This window comes from Anarrhichthys ocellatus, unplaced genomic scaffold (assembly GCF_004355925.1).
Source record: "Anarrhichthys ocellatus isolate YVR2014 unplaced genomic scaffold, GSC_Weel_1.0 scaffold10, whole genome shotgun sequence".
NCBI lineage: Eukaryota > Metazoa > Chordata > Actinopteri > Perciformes > Anarhichadidae > Anarrhichthys > Anarrhichthys ocellatus.
In genome coordinates, this window is record NW_022280040.1 from 881,291 (window position 1) to 899,326 (window position 18,036).

The 18,036-nt window shown below is 41.8% G+C and overlaps 1 protein-coding gene across 5 annotated transcripts in view; it reads left to right on the forward strand.

Moving 5' to 3' along the window:
* The window catches only part of ctnnd2a (catenin (cadherin-associated protein), delta 2a), a 221,379-nt gene that overhangs the window by 177,655 nt on the left and 25,688 nt on the right, over window positions 1–18,036 (forward strand). For all 5 annotated transcript variants that reach the window (XM_031849928.1, XM_031849932.1, XM_031849929.1 and 2 more), the window contains exons 17-19: window positions 2,658–2,840; window positions 8,674–8,847; window positions 11,467–11,617. In XM_031849928.1, the coding sequence (XP_031705788.1) occupies window positions 2,658–2,840; window positions 8,674–8,847; window positions 11,467–11,617 (508 nt within the window). The remainder of the gene's footprint in view (window positions 1–2,657; window positions 2,841–8,673; window positions 8,848–11,466; window positions 11,618–18,036) is intronic.

Consider the following 18,036-nt stretch of genomic DNA (forward strand, 5'->3'; position numbering starts at 1 on the left):
GTGTGTGTGTGTGTGTGTGTGTGTGTGTGTGTGTGTGTGTGTGTGTGAGCATCTTAGCTTGTGTTATGTAATGTGCATGACTGTATAAATGCATTAATGAAAAGAGTGTGAAGCAGTAAATGTGCATTTTCAAACCTGCAAGAGAGAAAGCGTGCCTCGTTCCCTCTCTTGTAGACACAGACAAACTGCTGAATTTTTCTCATTGCACAGGAGGTGAGAAATAATAATAATAAAAAAAATAAAAAAAACAACAACCTCCTTTCATTGCCAGCTTCCACAAGGAAGATGAATATTAGTTTTCAAGGAGCGTGCAGTTCATCAACACATTTTATTCAGGATAAATTAAAGCTTTCAAATTCAAAGTGTTGCAGCACCTCCTGCTGCCAATGTGTCTCTGCCAGTAGTCAAAGTTGATGGGGTTTATGTTCACTTTGTGTTTTCCTGTGTGAGGACGCGTTCACGTTGGTGTGGAGCGTATACTGTATGTGTGCTCATGACGGAGTATGTGGGGGCCAGTCAATACTACATAAACAATGTTGTGGATGGCTGACTTCTCAAGGTCTCCCTGTTTTCCCAGCTTCTCTAAATGGCCTTCTTTAATCACTGCTTAACTGCCCGCCCTTCTTCACCATCTGACGGCAGTCACCAGAGGAGTACTGCTGTCACCTCAGTAACAAAGACTGATTGGCAGGTGAACCAGCACGTGGCCACTGCTGAAATAGCAACGCACATTAGCCATGTGCTCGTTTTGTACTGCCTTTTTTGCTTCATTTTTGCACACGTGCGTTGCCCAGACTGCCACCTTACATTCTCTACTCATCTGCCTGTTTAGGTGGGAGATTAATCTGGTCTGCCATATAAATATAGTAGAGCTCAAGGAGTCAAAAACTGATTGATACACTTTACCTCTACTTTGTGCAAATTCTTTTCAGTCTAAGCAGAAACAGTTTGAAAACACCGAGGTTGTTAAACTAACATTATCACTGATTACCAACCAGTTTATGTGCCCATATACTTGTATAGTCAGTTCCAACTCAGTTCGTGCTCTCACAAAAATTCCCCTCACCATCACTCTCAGCATTCTTCAGGATTTGCATTTTGATCATCTAGACAGTCTCCGCTCTTTCCTCTCTGCCTTTCATGTTCACAGATCCAGACAGAAATGTGCAAGATCAGAGGAATATCCACTATATGACAATTATGTTTTATAGTCGATTGTGCCATGAAACACAATCTATAATGCTGCAAGGGATTGCAATGATGTGAGGAAGCTTTAGAGACACTTAAATAGGTTTCACAGTATGAACCTGCACACAGCTAAGAACTCATTAACATAGCTGATACAGTCATTTGAAATGATGGTACAAGACCTAATAGACTAGCTCATCATTCTACATACACATCCAATATGATGCTGACATTTTATCGATTTTATGATGCTGATATTTAACAGCTTGCATTAAATGCGGTTGCTACTGCAGGGAGAAGTATACTGTAAGTCCATTAATGTATGTCATCTAGTGTCCCAGAGGAGTGTCATGGACAAGTATATTCTAAAAGCACAGAGTGGAAAGAAACACAAGGTCATACACACAAAGCCTTTTATCAACATCAATGGCTGTGGTCTCGTATTCGTTTGCTGTGTAGATTCTTATATAATTAATAAGAATGGAATTTTTGTTGTACGGTTGCTGTTTGGTAACTGGCCCCTACCTCTGACCCTTCGTGCGGAGACAAGAAGTACCACATAATCATTTTGAAAGTCTTTTTGTTCCCTAAACCCTGCAGCTGGAAAGAACAGGGTACTGAATGAATGTGAAATAACAGATCGAAATATGAAATGTCAAAGTAAATTGTAAATAAAACTTCTCCGACATCGTTCTATAATAGCATGTGAATAGAATTTCAGACATGACTGCAGCTCGCTGGAGTGAGACATTGTTTTGTTTGTTGCATCTCTTGAGGCTGTTCAATTATACTCCTTGATTCTTTTTTGTGTAAACCAACGGTCAGACGGAGAGAAGATTGATGATTTGTCTTTGTTAATTTCCACTCTGCTGACTCGATGACTCCCCTTTCTCAGTGATATTAGACACACGAGTGCAAGTACACACGCTCGGTGAAAGTGCACACTTAAACATAGACACCGTTCCCTGTAAGAATTAGTTTGCTCTCATGCACACACACACACACACACACACGCGCGCAGCAGGTTTGCTTCTAAACTTGGTGTTTAATGGGGTGTGATACAATATATTGGGCTTGTCATTTTTCCTCATTTGCTTTTGTTTCTTCTAATCTCATTTCAAAGTCGGAGCTAACAAAATACAGAGGCATATTACCTGTGAGATTATCTTTCTTCTTTCCTTTCTGTCGCTTTCCATCTCTCACTCTCCTCGTCTGCCTGGCTCGTGGGTGGGGGTGGAAGGCCGATAGTGTAAAAGTGTGGGTGGGCGGTTTTTAGCAGCGTGCTTTGACTTTACGTTATGCTGTGTTTTCAAGCGAGATGTTTCATTAAATGGCTTCAAACACAAATCTTCCACCTCAACGTTATCACTTTATTCATTCATATCTGTGTTTTTTAATCCCCTCAACCCTCTCCCTACCTTTTCTTCCTCCTAATTCACTTCATCTCTCCCGACTCGCTTTATCTCCAGACTGTAGAGAACTGTGTTTGCATCCTGAGAAACCTGTCGTACCGTTTGGCTGCCGAGACGTCCAAGGGCCAGCAAGGGGGTTTAGAGGAGCTGGACGGCCTGCTTTGTGACGCCAACGGCCGCGACGGAGAGAGCTCTGGCTGCTGGGGCAAGAAGAAGAAGAAAAAGAAGGGGGCCGATCAGGTAAGGACAGAGGTGATGATGAGTGGAAGGAAAATAACTATTATATAATTTGATGGAATGAATACAGTGAATGGAAAAATGTGCGTCTATACCTTAAAATATAGTTTTGGCTAGAATAGCTTCAATGCTCTGGCAAAAATTCCACAAGTTTGTGGTACTCTACTGGAGAAACGAACACCACTCTTCCTCGTTACTTATACTTCCTCGAGTATAGATGATGGCTGTGGAGAGCGCAGTCTACCACACCAGTCCATATTCTGTCATAGGTGGTCAATTTGGTTGAGATCATGTGACTGGAAAGGCCATATGAACCCTTGTGCCTTCTATGGAAGCCTCTCCACTTGTTTATTCTGGATTTTACTCTAATTTGTCCCCCATCTGCTCATAAGCCAATACATGGGCCAAAACGTTTTTTTCTTCACACTTTTTAACCTAACTTTTCAGGTTAAAAGCTTCATCATTCCCAGTTGGATTTTGCTCTCCCCCTTCCCTGCGGTCTAGTCTCTTATGCACTTTTCAAGTCTGTTAAGGTAGAGGTGGACTTCTCTCCATGGACGAGACTGCATGTTTTCCTGAAGTCAAAAGCACACTCTTAGACTATGTTGTGTGTATGTCAAAATTGCCCATGGGCCCAAATCCGAGGCACAAACACAGCCCGTACTTGCATCCTTAATACCCAACCATACTTAACTGGACTGATATTTGAGACCCAAACCACACCTGAGACCCAGAGCTTTGTTTTGTTTTATTTCATCCATTATTAGCCATTGGGTCTCCAAGCTAATGCAACTCATTGCTACACTGCCTCTTTTGCTCTTTCCAATTGCCGTTTGTGTCTTGAAACACCTGACACCCATATGCACAGACAGAGAGAGAGAGGAGAAAGGAAGAGATAAAGTTTTAATATAGTGCATTTTTAAAGCTTTACACAACAAAATGGCCAAAACTCTATCAGAACCTTTCTGAATTGGGTGGGATAGTAGAACTCTTGCTATGAGAGAGACACACACACACATGCAGAGCAATTCCAAGCACCCTCGATCTAGCATACGCTGACACACACACGAATAAAGAGACTACATCAATATTATAAGCAATATTATAAAAAAGATATTGCACCATACAAGTACTGCATAAGAATTTCCATTCCACATAGCTCTGTACAAAACAACATCACATTCTATGTTTTTGGACTGTCCCTGTCTGTTGGAAGTCTAATTGCTGAAGCAACAAAGCGCTTCTGAATCTTGCTGCTCTTATTTTCCCATTCAGCATCCTTCCTTTGCCCCAATAGCTTAGTTGGAACCTGTAGCATAGAGTTTGAGAAGGGTCACTTCCCTGAGGATGCAATCAGCATTACTCAGAATGAGATCTTTACACAACTGAGCAGCTGACATCTGGTCACATCCAGTGACGTGTATATATGAATCCCACTGCATTTCTTGGCAAGACCCGCCCTGCGTAGATTGTTGATGCAGAGACAATTGGTTGAGGTTAGGCATTGACCTCAAGTAGTTAGGGTCAGGATAGCCCATTGATCAGGGCATAGGACCTGAACATATCAGGTTACTGATACCTCAGCGAGAATGGACCCCTGGCTAATCCTAGCGCCTGAATGCTACACAGGCCGGGTCTTGCAGAGAAAAGCTGTGGGATTCATAATAACGCCCCAATGACCCCACACACCAACCTGATCATGCAGTGCAACCTATTTTGATCTTGGTTGGGCATGTTATCAAACACAAAAATAAGGCCAAAGGACAGGATGCTTGGTGGGATGGGCTTGTAAAACAGTTGCAAGACATTACAACCAAATCGAAACTGTACAGTTTCCCTTGGAAGAACATTCGTTGTTGTAGATTTTTGACATTTGCAGTTAACCTGAACCATTTCAGAAGCTGTCATTGGAAACTGTTTGGGAAAGGGCAGCCACTTTAAATAAATACTTGGAAGGAGATTGCCCGAACCATCTGTAAATCAAACTTTGGACAAAACCTGTCGGGAGAAGAACAAAAAATATCTTTTCCAATCAAGAGAAGCCTTCAGTGCCGCTCTAAGCTCTTCTTTCAAATGAAAATATTCTCCAGTTCTGATATAACTGATGCTATTGCAGCTTATACGCTAACCTCTTTAGGTTTTGAACGTGTCGTCTCGGACACACCTCCTCACAGGATGCTAATTGGTCTGTGCTCTGGCTTACCAGACACAAACATTACTTAAAGTTTGATTGGATGGATTTCTGTTTGATATATTATCCTGTGATTCTCACGTGATCTTGTGACATTGTGAGAATCCAGCTGTGATGCAAGGTAACTTTGCAGTAGCACATTCATGGCTGGTCATCCATTTCTATCCCTAAGTATTTGTAAGTATCAACTGTTTTGATGGGTTTATTATTAACCTTGGTGAGTGGCACTTCACTTCTTCTACGTCTAAAATCTATGACCATGTCCATTGCTTTAGTCACATTGACCTCAGGGGAATTGCCAGAACACCATTTAATGCATAGTTCCCTATACCTTATCTTCAAAACCACCAAGACTGTATAATCTGAATACTTAAAAGAAGGTGTGAGTGGAGACACTCATTGGTATTGAGTGTATACAGTATGGGAGACAAACCACAGCCCTCTGGGGCTCCTGGATTTACAAACTTAAAAGAGGAAATGACTGTGTGGAATCTAACCAGCTGGGTACGATTCAGAAGAAAATCATTAATCCATAGAATGAGCCTTGGATCAACCCATAGATCCAGCAGTTTGCCTACCAGCCGGTGGGGTTGGTGTTAGACGCACTGCTAAAATGAACAACCCAATTTTTACAAGACTGAGAGGTTGTTCAAGGTGTTCAAACATGCTGTTGTTCATTATGAGCAATGCATCCTCAACCCCCCGCTCTGACTAGTATGCAAACTGATAAGGATCCAAGAATGGTGAATAGATGTTTTAATACTATCTGCTCAAAGCACTTCGTATGGACTGAGGTAAGGGCAACTGGGCACAGGTACAATCAAAGGCAGCTTCCACTGGTCAGGCAATCCTTTGAAAATGAGATGCAAGTTAATCAGCATATGACTGTAAGACCTTCCAGCCAATGTCATCCGGATTCTGAGATTTGCCAGCCTTAACAGGTTAAAACTGTGGGTATTCCTGATGCCACTAACTGGTAAACTCGTGGCTATATCAACTGCTTCGGCCTGCTGCGGCGCATAATTTACTCAAATCTACAAAAACAAATGGATCAAGTCTAATTGACTAATACAGAATAATTCAATGGCTGCATGGTATGCGTTTAGGTTTATAACCTGTGATAATGTGTAGTCCCTGCCAGGCTTTCTTAGCATTGTGGTTTAAAAAATGTGTTATTTTATTCTTGATTCTATTCTGTACATCTTTCCTTTCCTTTCCTCTTTACTGCCTCTTGATTTGATTAGTTGTGAGAGACAGACAGGCACCGACGGAAAGAGGAGGATCGGAGCCATAAGACTGGGTCAGAGAGAGAGAGAGCGAGAGACAAGGAAATGATGGATAGAGAAACTGAGTGAGAGAGAGACTCAAGCAGTTAGACTGCAATGTAGTCTCCTTAATCATTTATTAGAGGTTAAGACAGCAAGGCCAGGGATCAGCACTGGAGCCTGAACTGGACCTAAACACTCCTAATGGATACTGGAACACACATACTCACACACATAAAGAGATAACATTGGTATTCAGATGTCTGACCAGATAACTTGAATGGGAATGTATCGTTTATTTTTCTGGCATTGTCAAGCTGCACACCTGCAACTTAATAACCTGATCCCCATAGCAGACAATGTGGAGCTCAAGCCGCAGTGAATGTGGCAGCTTTAGTGTTTTACGATTCTTTACCATGCAGGCACAGGATACAAACAATGATGTATGGAAATTCACATTCTTATAAAAATGTTTTTGTGTCTTGTACTGAAGGAAATACATTTGAAAATCTTTGATACATTTAATCACTGGAACCTTTTAGTTACACAAATTAACATCATAAATTCAGACTTAGTGTGTAGGATGTCTGTAGGCAACAGAAAGTACATTACTGCACAAGAGTTGATGCCTCTTGTTATACACACTTCAAACTAAAAAGACGCCTTTGATTTTATGATAAGAGAATCTATGCATAGACAAAAATATGCAGGCACGCACAGTCACACACAGACACACACACACACACACATACACACTCTACAGCCCCTCTCTCAAGACGCACACTAGCCTAGTTTACCTCGAGACCAGGGGAGGAGGGAAAGCAGTAGAGCGAAACCGAGAAGGTCGATAGGGAGAGGAAAAACTGAGAACTGGAGAGAGAAGGATGGAAATAGAATAAAAAATTAGGGAGGGATGGAGGCAAGCAAGAAAGAAAGAAAGAGAGAGAGAAAAGTCAAGGGAGAGGGAGAAGGAATCAACAGGAGAGAAAAGGAGGGGGAGATATTAATGTCAAACAAGAGAGAAAAGGAGGGGGAGATATTAATGTCAAACAGGAGAGAAAGGAATGAAATAGAAATAAAAGAGGAGAGAGAGAAAGAGAGTTAGCTGTGGGTTCATGCCTACGGGAAAGAGGTCTGGGCATGTCACTCAACAAAGAGGTTCACACATCAAGAGACTCCATTGTAGTGGAGGTGAGGAGGAGGATGGAGGTAAAAGGGAATGGAGCTTTAGGTTTATTTTTCAAAGCAAATGTAGGAGTGAAACATTCCCTCATAGTCTCTGTTTTCACATGCATCTCTTGCCTTTCTATTTTGTTGCCCTTTCTCCCCTCCATTACCAATCGTTCCTACAAAGCATGTCGGCAGGGAGCGATTTACTCAGCGTCTCTTTGACTTTTTAATAGGTCAGAGGGTACTGAATGAAGATGTAGTAATGCATGCACTTAGACACATGAGAATACCCATCCACAGATATCTGTCTTTCATGAATATTGCAAATATGGAATCAGATGAATTTCCAAACGCAAAGGGGACGAGTGGGGAGGCTCACCAACATTTCTTCAACATTAAGTGCTTTAAACAGGGGGTGACTCCTCTGGTTGCAAAAAGAAGTCCAATTGTCTATAAGTAAGAAAATGAAGCTACTTCTCACTTGATTTATTACATCAGTAAACATTGTAATGAGTTTATGGTCTCTATCAGTTTCAAGTCTTCTTCAACACAGCATGATGTGCAGTTTGTAAAGTATGGTCCCATTTAGATTAAAATAGATGATAAAGCAGGGTTTGCTTTAGGGTGTGGCCACCTTGTGTTTGACAGGTTGCTACCACGGCGTTGTCCGATTTTGGAGTTGGCCTTGTTTTCGACTTGCAACTTTCCCTGTGTGTTTCAGTTCATGAACTTTTTGGTCGCCTTAAAATCAGTTGTACTTCACCCTCTCCTGTCACTTCCGGTCGCAAATATCCAAGATGGCGATGGCCAAAACACAAACTCGAGGCTTCAAAACAATAGTCCACAAACCAATGGGTGACGGTCTAGGTTAAGTGCAACAACTCCAAAACAATGTTTCAGCTGACCTCCATTAGTCTCTGAATATATTTCTGTTCTAGTGTAGCCAGAAGATATCCAGACCAAGACTAAAAAAGACTAAAAAGCTAAACCATCGTCAGATGGTAGCCGTCATGTTATGAGATTGCATTTTGGCCGGTGCCTTCTGCCTCTTTTTACTCGCCACAAGGACCATTTACCGGCATTCAACCAAAGAATTTCTATGAAATCCTACATATGAATGCAGAATCTGTTTATAGAGATAAGACCGCCAGTGGTTAGCATCTCACCTTGCTTAACATAAAAATGATTAACTCTGTCTCCTCTTTCACAGTGGGATGGCGTGGGCCCCTTTCCGGACACAGCGGAGCCTCCCAAAGGGGTTCAGATGCTGTGGCACCCCACCATCGTCAAACCCTACCTCACCCTGCTGTCTGAATGCTCCAACCCCGACACCCTGGAGGGAGCAGCCGGGGCTCTGCAGAACCTGGCCGCAGGCAGCTGGAAGGTAACGGCTAGGTTTGAAATGTTTCCCAAACGCTTTGCTGTCTTATTTGTTCACTTCACTTTTTTTGTCACACATAAATAGAGCAAGAGTATAATCAGGTAAATATACCGAAAACCACATTCAAGCACTGGTGTTGCAGGTAAACATAGGAAACTGTAAATGTGTTAAATTATACCCATTTAATTGTCCATGAGTATGAAAGAAAGGGATTCATCTGTCTTTTCTCCGCCATGCATTAAATGCAACGGCAAACAATTGTACAAAAATTATTTGTGTGGATAAACCACGGATTAAACAGTATTCATATCGTAAGTAAGACAAACTACCGTGTGTGTGTGTGTGTACATGAATGTGCATGTGCAACTGTGTGATTATGTGTGGAGGCTACCTATCTGATGACCGAGTCCTTTTTTTGAAACTCTCACAGCCTGTGACCAAGAACTGCTCTGCACCCAGCCTCTGTGCCATTGAAAAAGCGTCCTTTCACACACACAATGATGTAGTACAGTACATAGCTCTGGCTTGGCTTCTGATTATTGAAAAGTAATGTGGTAGAGATAGATTCATAGAGAGGGATGGATTTTTGCAGGATGGGCAAATATAAATCGGAATGACCTTGCTGAGTAAAAAATATAATTTCCATGGCAGGAATATATCCATCAAAAAAGTTAACAAAGTGTTTAATATCAACAAGGACACCAAGACAGGTTGGGCGTGTGCGAACAAAATGCAACCTTGATCACCTGGTTCCAGTTCAGTTCAGGCTTGATACAAATCCAAAGGCTGATTCGGTTGCAGCAAATGCCACAGAGTACAGAGGATAAACAACTCGAAAACTCAATCAGTTGGTATAGTGTTCTATTTGCTCACTGCACCATCCTGCTGACTTTGAAATATTTCAAGCACAAGCCCATGTTTTGTGTGTCCTTATAGTATATAATATTGTTTAGCAGCAATGCAATTACTGTAATAATGTAAAGGCTCCAAGCCTGAGCACACCAGGGAATAGAGCCAAGGTTCAACAGCAGCTGACTGATGGAAACAGCTAGATGGTCATAATGTATGAGTCATGCGGCAATATTGGAGAAATTGGTGAAGGCAGCTTTAGCCATGAGGGAGGTGTGTGGGGCTAAAAGGCAGAAGGTGTGAGGGCTTAATCTGGGAATGACCTTGGGAAACTGCGTCAGGCATTGTTGGTTGTAAACAGGCTGTGTGAGAATGTTGATGGAAATGTTTATGTGGTCAATAATACTCAGTCAAAAAGGTCAGCTTACTTTTGCTGTACATGAAAAGTTGAACTGATTCAGTTAACAGACAAGTTAGCGCGCTGTGGTTGAGAGGGATGTCTCTGTGGTTCTGGAAATGTGTGTGGGAGTTGTGTGTGTGTGTATCTGGTTTTGGTTTTTGTGAGTTTCCATTGCTGGTGGAATGGACAGAGAAACAGAGCGGAGATGATGGCAGAGGAGGCTATAGAAAGCCAAGGGAGAAGGAGGCAGGTGGTCTTCAGGAAATCCCATTATCTATTTTGGGGTCTTACTGCGTGCGTGTGTGTGCTTTGCTGTGTCTCCTCTCCTGACTTTGAGAATAGTGCTGGAAACAGTTTCCAAAGAAGCTGTGTTCGCGTACTGCTGACTCCCTCTACGTTCTGCTCACTAAGCTCTTGGTTAAGACCGTACGGTAAATACATTATGATCCTTTCCCTCAAAGGGTGAATTATTTCCTAAAATGATTATTTGAACCACAGTTTGCCCCTTTTGGTCTTTAAGAAAAACAATTATGTGTTTTAACCTTAACATACCTTGGATATTATTTTCGCTTACTAATATCTATTCTTGGGTGCTGTTTGGCACATCCCCATTGTTCTACAGTTGACCCACAAGGCGGCACCACTTTAGCCGTTTAGGGTCGAGCGGTAGTCCATTTAAGCGTAGCTTGATAGATATTGAGGGAGGACAGAGTGGTGTCCAAGCTCAAAACTCTTCTCTATCGTTCGTGTAATTTTCCCTCTCACAGTATATCACTTGAGAGTCAGTGTAATGCCTCAGCCCCTCTCATATTAACCCTGGATAACATCTCCCACTCCACAACCGTCGTGCTTTGTCTGTCTCTTTTTTTCCTTTTTCCTACTGCAACCACTTTAACCCCAATCTGTTAGTCTGTCTGTCTGGTTAAAGAAAGAAAGAAAGAAAGAAAGAAAGAAAGAAAGAAAGTAGTCAGCATAGTGATGATAAGACAGTGGAGGAATACAAATGCGTGCATTGAAAATAACCTATTACACAATACACAGGCATGCTGAGTTCCTATTAAGGGAACCAAACAAGTGTCACAAGCAAAAGAGAATCATTTCCGTATTGTTGCCATGCCCTGTCTTTTGTTTATGCTGTGTGGATAATTGTAATTGCTGTTGCCTAGTAAAAACTAGGTTTTACAAATAGAAATTTTCTTTACTTTCTAGATTCTAAAAATGCTGCAAATTGTCACAAAACTCCAACAATCTTCCTGTTTCATTTCCACCACAAATACACAGTGGGATTGTTTTTTATAGTATTGCCAGGCTGCTATTCATGCAATAACATTTTTAGCTATCTAACAGCCTTCCCTCTCATTTCTCCCTGTCAGTGGTCGGTGTACATCCGGGCGGCTGTACGCAAGGAGAAAGGCCTTCCCATCCTGGTGGAGTTACTGAGGATAGACAACGACAAGGTGGTGTGTGCCGTGGCCACCGCTCTCAGAAATATGGCCCTGGACATCAGGAACAAGGAGCTCATTGGTGAGTACTGATAAACGCTTTTCCAATTATGATTCTATTCTTTGGTGAAGCATCCCCCCCAACTGTTACATGAAATCATTGCCTGGATCACTGTCATTTTTAATCTTGATGAAGTTACATGAATTTGGACTCCTGCCCTGTAATGCTCAGTTGTGGTCTCTGTTGTAGGTTTGTAAAGAGTAACCTGAAGCCCATTTACATCTCTAATTGCATTCTCTCATATCCGTTCCACTTTGGTCGGCTTCTAACGCATTGCTCTTGTTTACTGTATGCAAGCTTGTGTTTAAGTGGTGTAAGTCAACGGCAAAGAGCCTGTAGCAAGTTGCTCCAATTAGAAGTAATTCAACACTAATGCCAGCCTGTAGTCACCTCGTAATAACATAGTATGACGGCTCACCTGGCTTCCTCCACCATGCTAGCCAGGAGCACAACTTTGGAGCTGCTGGGGGATTTTGGCACATTAAATTCATTGTCACTGATTTACACCATTAAGTGGTAATCACAAACTAGGATCAAGTCTACACAATGAGCTGAAACTTCAAATGAGCTTTTACAGGGCTCAACAGATGTCAAACGTTACGATGCCATGATGGTCGAAGTGTGATAGTTGCTGAGGATACTGCAATATAGTTGTCTTTTTTTTCTTTTTTCTGACTAGTGGATGAAGCCATGCATTATAATTTAATTAACAAAGGGCCACGTTGTGTTTGTTGTGAGAGAATTAGGCTAATGAGGGAAGTCAATAGAATAAACTGGTAGAACATGTGAAGTTAAGAGAGAAAGTCTGAAAGGAGAGGAAGATAGATATTGTAGCAGAAGATATGATCAAATCAAAGGCTTGCATTGGGCTTTAAAAAGCAAGTGTGGGGAGAACAGACGGGCAGCATCACCACACAGGGACTAGGGATCACCAGTTAACCTACAACAATAAGACACTTATTGTTGATGATGAGTGTTTGGATGAGTGTTTCTTTCTGTGCCTACAAATCTGTTTGAGTTTGTGTGTGTATAGTATGGGCACGTGTTACAGCAACCTTTCTGTCTGTGGTTTCTCCGAGTTTCTCGGCTTCCTGGTGGGCTCAGTGGTTTCTATGGCAACCCTGCTAGCCTCAGTCTCAGGCGGGGGCTTCTGGAGCCTCTCTGGGTCTTTGCCAGAGTGTTGTAAGGACGACCAGGAATGCTGCCGGCAAAGCTCAATACGCCCATACAGGGATGGTCTGTCTGGCGCAAGCAGCAGATTAGAGGATAATTGAGGCCTTTGCTAAAAATAAATGTCTCAGCCTGATTTGATTGGCTTTTGCTTCTTGTTTGTTTGTTTTTACTCAATGCACCTGCTGTTGAATATAAAGTTAGGTGGCGGAGAAATCCTCACAGGGGCGTTCATTTATTTTTTGAAGCCCCGCGCTGGCAACAGCCGTGTTCCAGAGGCATTATGTTTTTGGGTTGTACGTCCGTCCTTCTGGTCCATTCTCGTGAAACGCTATATCTCAAGAACCCTGGAGGAAATTTCTTCAAATTTGGCACAAACATCCACCTGAACTTAGATTTTTTTTTATCATCATCATTTAATTAAATGCATTTTCATTCCATATATCAACTCAAACAGAATTGTCGCTGCAGTGTATAAGTGATTCCGCTGCCACCAACCAGGTAGAGTTTATAAATGTGTAATGTTTGATGAGATTGGTTTCATTTGGGTGTTGTAATATTACATGGGCAAAATGCTGTTTCAGCTGCCTTAACATTACGTTTGACTGAGTCATTTTCTCTTATTAAAATAAACGACTCATTTGAATACAATTAAAGTCAAAGTCAAAATACGGACATGATTTATTCAATTCTCTCCTTTGACCTTTTACGGTCTATGTTTTGCTCTGGAAATCATTAACATGTTTTCATTTAAATATTAGAGGTAATTGGTCAATTTTAAGATTTAAAGTCTTTTATTGTCATTAGCAGGGAAAGATAAAGAGGAGAGCTGTGGAAAGAGAGGTAGACTGTAATGCATTTGTGCCTTATAGACAGAAAGGCAAGCAAAACACACAGGCATGATTGAATAAAGTAATTACATACAAATTCACTGGGAAAATCAATTCAAATGTTTTTGGCATTTTCATTTGAATACACGCTTGACTTGTTTAGCTGCAGGGTAACAGGGTTTAAGGCCTGCGTGTGATTAGCTCTCACAGTGTTATTTCTGAGAAAATAAGACAGAGACATTGTATAGAGATACTGTATATAATAGAGAGAGAGATAATTAGGGGCATTGCAGATCATCCTGTAGCAATCAGGAAGGCGCTGACAGATTTGATTAAAAATAGATACACTGCTGCAAATAAACTGAAATCTTGAGGGAAATTGTTGTCATTTTGCAGTTAACATAAAACATACTATTAACCGTCTAATGTAGTTAATAGGTTACTGTGACACAGGAAGTTTTTGATTCAATTTGGTTAAAATATTCAAAAAACATGAATTAAAGCTATGTTAAGCCATTTGAGCAGGAAGACTCTTAAACTGGCCAAAAATCACATTCTCTCTTATGCCAAACATTTCTCATTCCTCATGTGAAATGTTTAGCTTTGATTTCTGTCTTTGTGTGTTTTCCAGCCTTTTCGATTGTCTGCCCCGCCCTGATTAGTCTCCCAACAAATGAAAACAATATCAGCTTTTATTGCTCGATGTTGCACTGGTAATTTGTGTCTCTTTTTGGCTACGATTTTATAAGAACCAACACTGTTGTGGTTTTACTGCCTGGCAAACATCAATAATTAGCTTAAAGCAGATGGAAACTGCATGGAGCTGCTGGATGGGTTGTTGATTCAGGGAATAAGACAGTGATGGCAACCTGGCGCTGTTTATCCATCAGACGTTATTAAGATCTCATAAAATTGATCAGTATCAGTGGAATAAATCATCGGTTTACATTCAGAAGCAGCTGGCACACCAACTTCTCTTCCTAAGTGTCGAGACATCCGCATGGTAAATGAGCCAGAAAGCAACAGTCAGAGTTAATGACACACAATGTCACAGAAACATAGAAAGCCTCCGAGATGAAGAGGGAAAATGGAGGGAGGAGGAGAAAAGTGAGAGGGATCAGTCAGGGTTGAGCCTTTGCTCTTGGCAAGGTGGAATTTGATACATGTCGACAGAAAAGAGGTAGAGGCCAGGCACTCCCAAGAGACAAGCCCCATTTGGCCCATGTTCACAAGCTTTATTCACCACAGTGACTCCGAGTCAAAGACATTTTTCTTCACACCGCGCACTTCTGCAAAACAACCGTTTAACCAGAAGAAACAAAGCGATTTCACAGAGCAGTTTGTGGGGCTTTGTCAGATTCAAGTTCCACCTAATTGTAATACCATTGTGCATGGCTAATCTAGAGTAAATCACCTCTTTCTAAAAATGAAAAACCAAATCTTCATGCTATAGTGTGTCATAAGCTGTTAGTGTCGGTGAGTTTGGCAGCATCAGCGTGGGGGGAATGGGGGTTTGCTCGGCAGAGTGAGCGGAGATGAGAATCATTTTTCGCTCACAACAATCCTCGGAGTGTCAATATCCTCTGGAAAAGCGCTGGATGGCAGCGAGATAAGGAAGAGGGAAGGAGCAAGAGAGGTACAAGACTAGAGGAGGAAAGAGGAAAAGAGCAGAGGGAGGCCTAGTCAGGCTAGGCAGAATGAATAAGGGCGGAAGATGAAGGTGAAGAGTGAGCTAAAGACCTACTGTAACCACATATGTATGCTTATATTCCAATCTCTCTGTAATGGGATTTAGGGGCATATTGATGTCACTGAAAGTCATGCCTCTCATCTGTCAACGTTTTTTTGTCTCTCTCCTGATTTCACCTCCTTCATAGTTTTTTGATTTGCATAATGTACTGTATGCCTGTGTAGCAATAAATGAGTCCCATTCACTGCTGCAGCGTCTGTCAGCGCAATTCTTCCCCATTTACTTACAGATGGTAATTTGACACACATGAATTGGGAGCAGCACTGGAATGACAAAATGACGGTGTGTTTTTTTTTTTCAAACACAGCACCCATTTACTAAAGGCTCCCATAAACACACATGAAGTGCCCGCAACCAAAACCAAGCCAGAATTACTGTTTAATGGAAAAAAAGTGATTAATTAAAAATATCTATTAATTTAAGACAGTTAATGAATTAATGTAATGTTTTGTATGAAGTGACTGGTTCCAACTACTACATCTAATTGAGTTTCTGGATTCTGCAGTAAGGGTTTAATTTAAATTCCAAACATGAAATCCTAATGCGAAGTCCTGCAGTGTACTGGGGATTGCATTGCATATGTAATATATAGTAATGCAAAGTTGGATGTGAAAGCTTTTGAGTGATGCTTTTTAAAACGCTTTATGAAAATATTCATTCAGGTTATTTAAGTGTCTCAAAGTTAATCCTATCGTATTGCATTTGATTATATATCAATCTAGAAATCAATGATTAGGGAATCAAAACATTGAGACTTTTAAGCATGAGTGATATTCACTCAAGAAGAAGCACAGAATTCTTTTTCTAGCTTGACACAGAGACATCAAGAAACCCGAGAGCACTGATAACCCGTTTCCTCTGCTTACTGGTTGCAGAAGACACCGCAACTTGTTTTTTGACTGTAGTAAGAAAAGCAGTACTGATGATCACATATTCTAAAATGATGGATAATGATAAAAGCAAAAGCAAAACGTTCAAACTTCAAAGAAAGAAAATGACTCGTCCACTTCCACCTTCTCTACATTTCTCCTTTCTTCTTCTCTTTCTCCCTCCGTCGTCGTGTTTCTTTGTCTTCTTCTCTGGTCACATTACACCTCCTATTGGTTTAAGCCCCCATTCCCTCTCTCCTCATTTTCACTTTACAATGTTGTGCCCACCTTCTTGTCCACAACATGAATATTAATCCCATTTTTCTCCATCTCATTCTGCGTCTTTGTTTTCTTTTTCTTCCTCCTTCTCCACCTCTCGTCCCTTTATTCCACACCCACCCCTCCCTCTCCGTCTCCTCTCCGTGTCGTTTCAGACATGAGCTCATGCCGCCTCTCCTTCCCTCTCACGCAGTCTCTCGCTCTTTGTGTCTCGCATTGATGACATCATGATTGCAAATGGGTGTGTATTGCGTGAGTGTGGCCCCTGTTAACACCTGGGTTGGGTTGATCCACAGAAAACTCACCGCTTCCAAGCCTTTAATCGAAACATTTTACTCGTACACATACACACTCACAAACACCAACACATTCTAGTACATTTAAAGGTTGCGCTAACAGGGGGAGCATGACATTTACGTGCTTACTTTGTGGATTCCTGGCCACACCAAATATTTTCAGATCGCCAGAGAATGTCCATTTTCTGTTTTCCTCATCCGCGCCAATTTTTACACATTTTGCAGTCCCTGTAAACAGATTGCACTGTGTTGAGCTTAATCAACTTTGGGAAGCTAGCGGGCGGAAAGACAGAGTGGCCTAGTCCCACTGACTCACGCGAAGTTGACACACTTCTCGGTCCCTGTTGCAGTGGTATTTTACGAAATGTCTGTGTCGCCTTCAGAACGAATCTCTTGTGTGTGAGGGTCTGGCATGTCTTTTATCAGCACACTTTGTTCTCTCATGGCATCCTCCGTCCTCCACTGTGCCAGACTGGGAGCACGACAGACAGAGAAGTAGAAACAGAGAGCAATGAAGAGAAATAGAGCGGGAAAGAAAGGGCTGTCATGAGATATATGAGGGTTTTTTTTTAACTACAACTAGTCATCATTGAGAAGCTGTACAGTGTAACTTTATCGAGCCACCACAATGGGAATGCTCTATTCATCGTCACTGTGAGTGTGTGCATGAATACCGGAGGTTCGTGTACAGGCATCTACGTATTCCCAAGCCGGCATCTTCTCCTCCATGACAGTAAAATGTCTTTAATGAAGCCACAAGTTCTCTCAAAGGGGGGATCCCTGCCTTTCCGCTCTCTCTCTCTCTCTCTCTCTCTCTCTCTCTCTCTCTCTCTCTCTCTCTCTCTCTCTCTCTCTCTCTCTCTCCCTCACGCTGTAAACCTGTCACCCATAGACATCAAAGAGGGACACAGAGGCTGAGATATAACTGGTGTGAAAAGCACCAAACACCAGACGGCAGAATATTTTATGACAGGGAAGCGACGGCATGCCGCTTCCAATTTACCTCCATTTCTGGCCTGCTTAAACCTGCTGCGCTTCATCTGTTTGTACTCTCCTCTGCATTATTTATTAATTTCTATATTTATTTATTCATAAGCTAAAAGGAATACACCTCACATTGCATCGTGGGAGCCAGACTGTCTTCGCGGGTCATTTATATCTATTTTAGCTTTATGAGAATGTGAGGATCTTGATAATTGGTGTGTGTGTGTGTGTGTGTGTGTGTGTGTGTGTGTGTGTGTGTGTG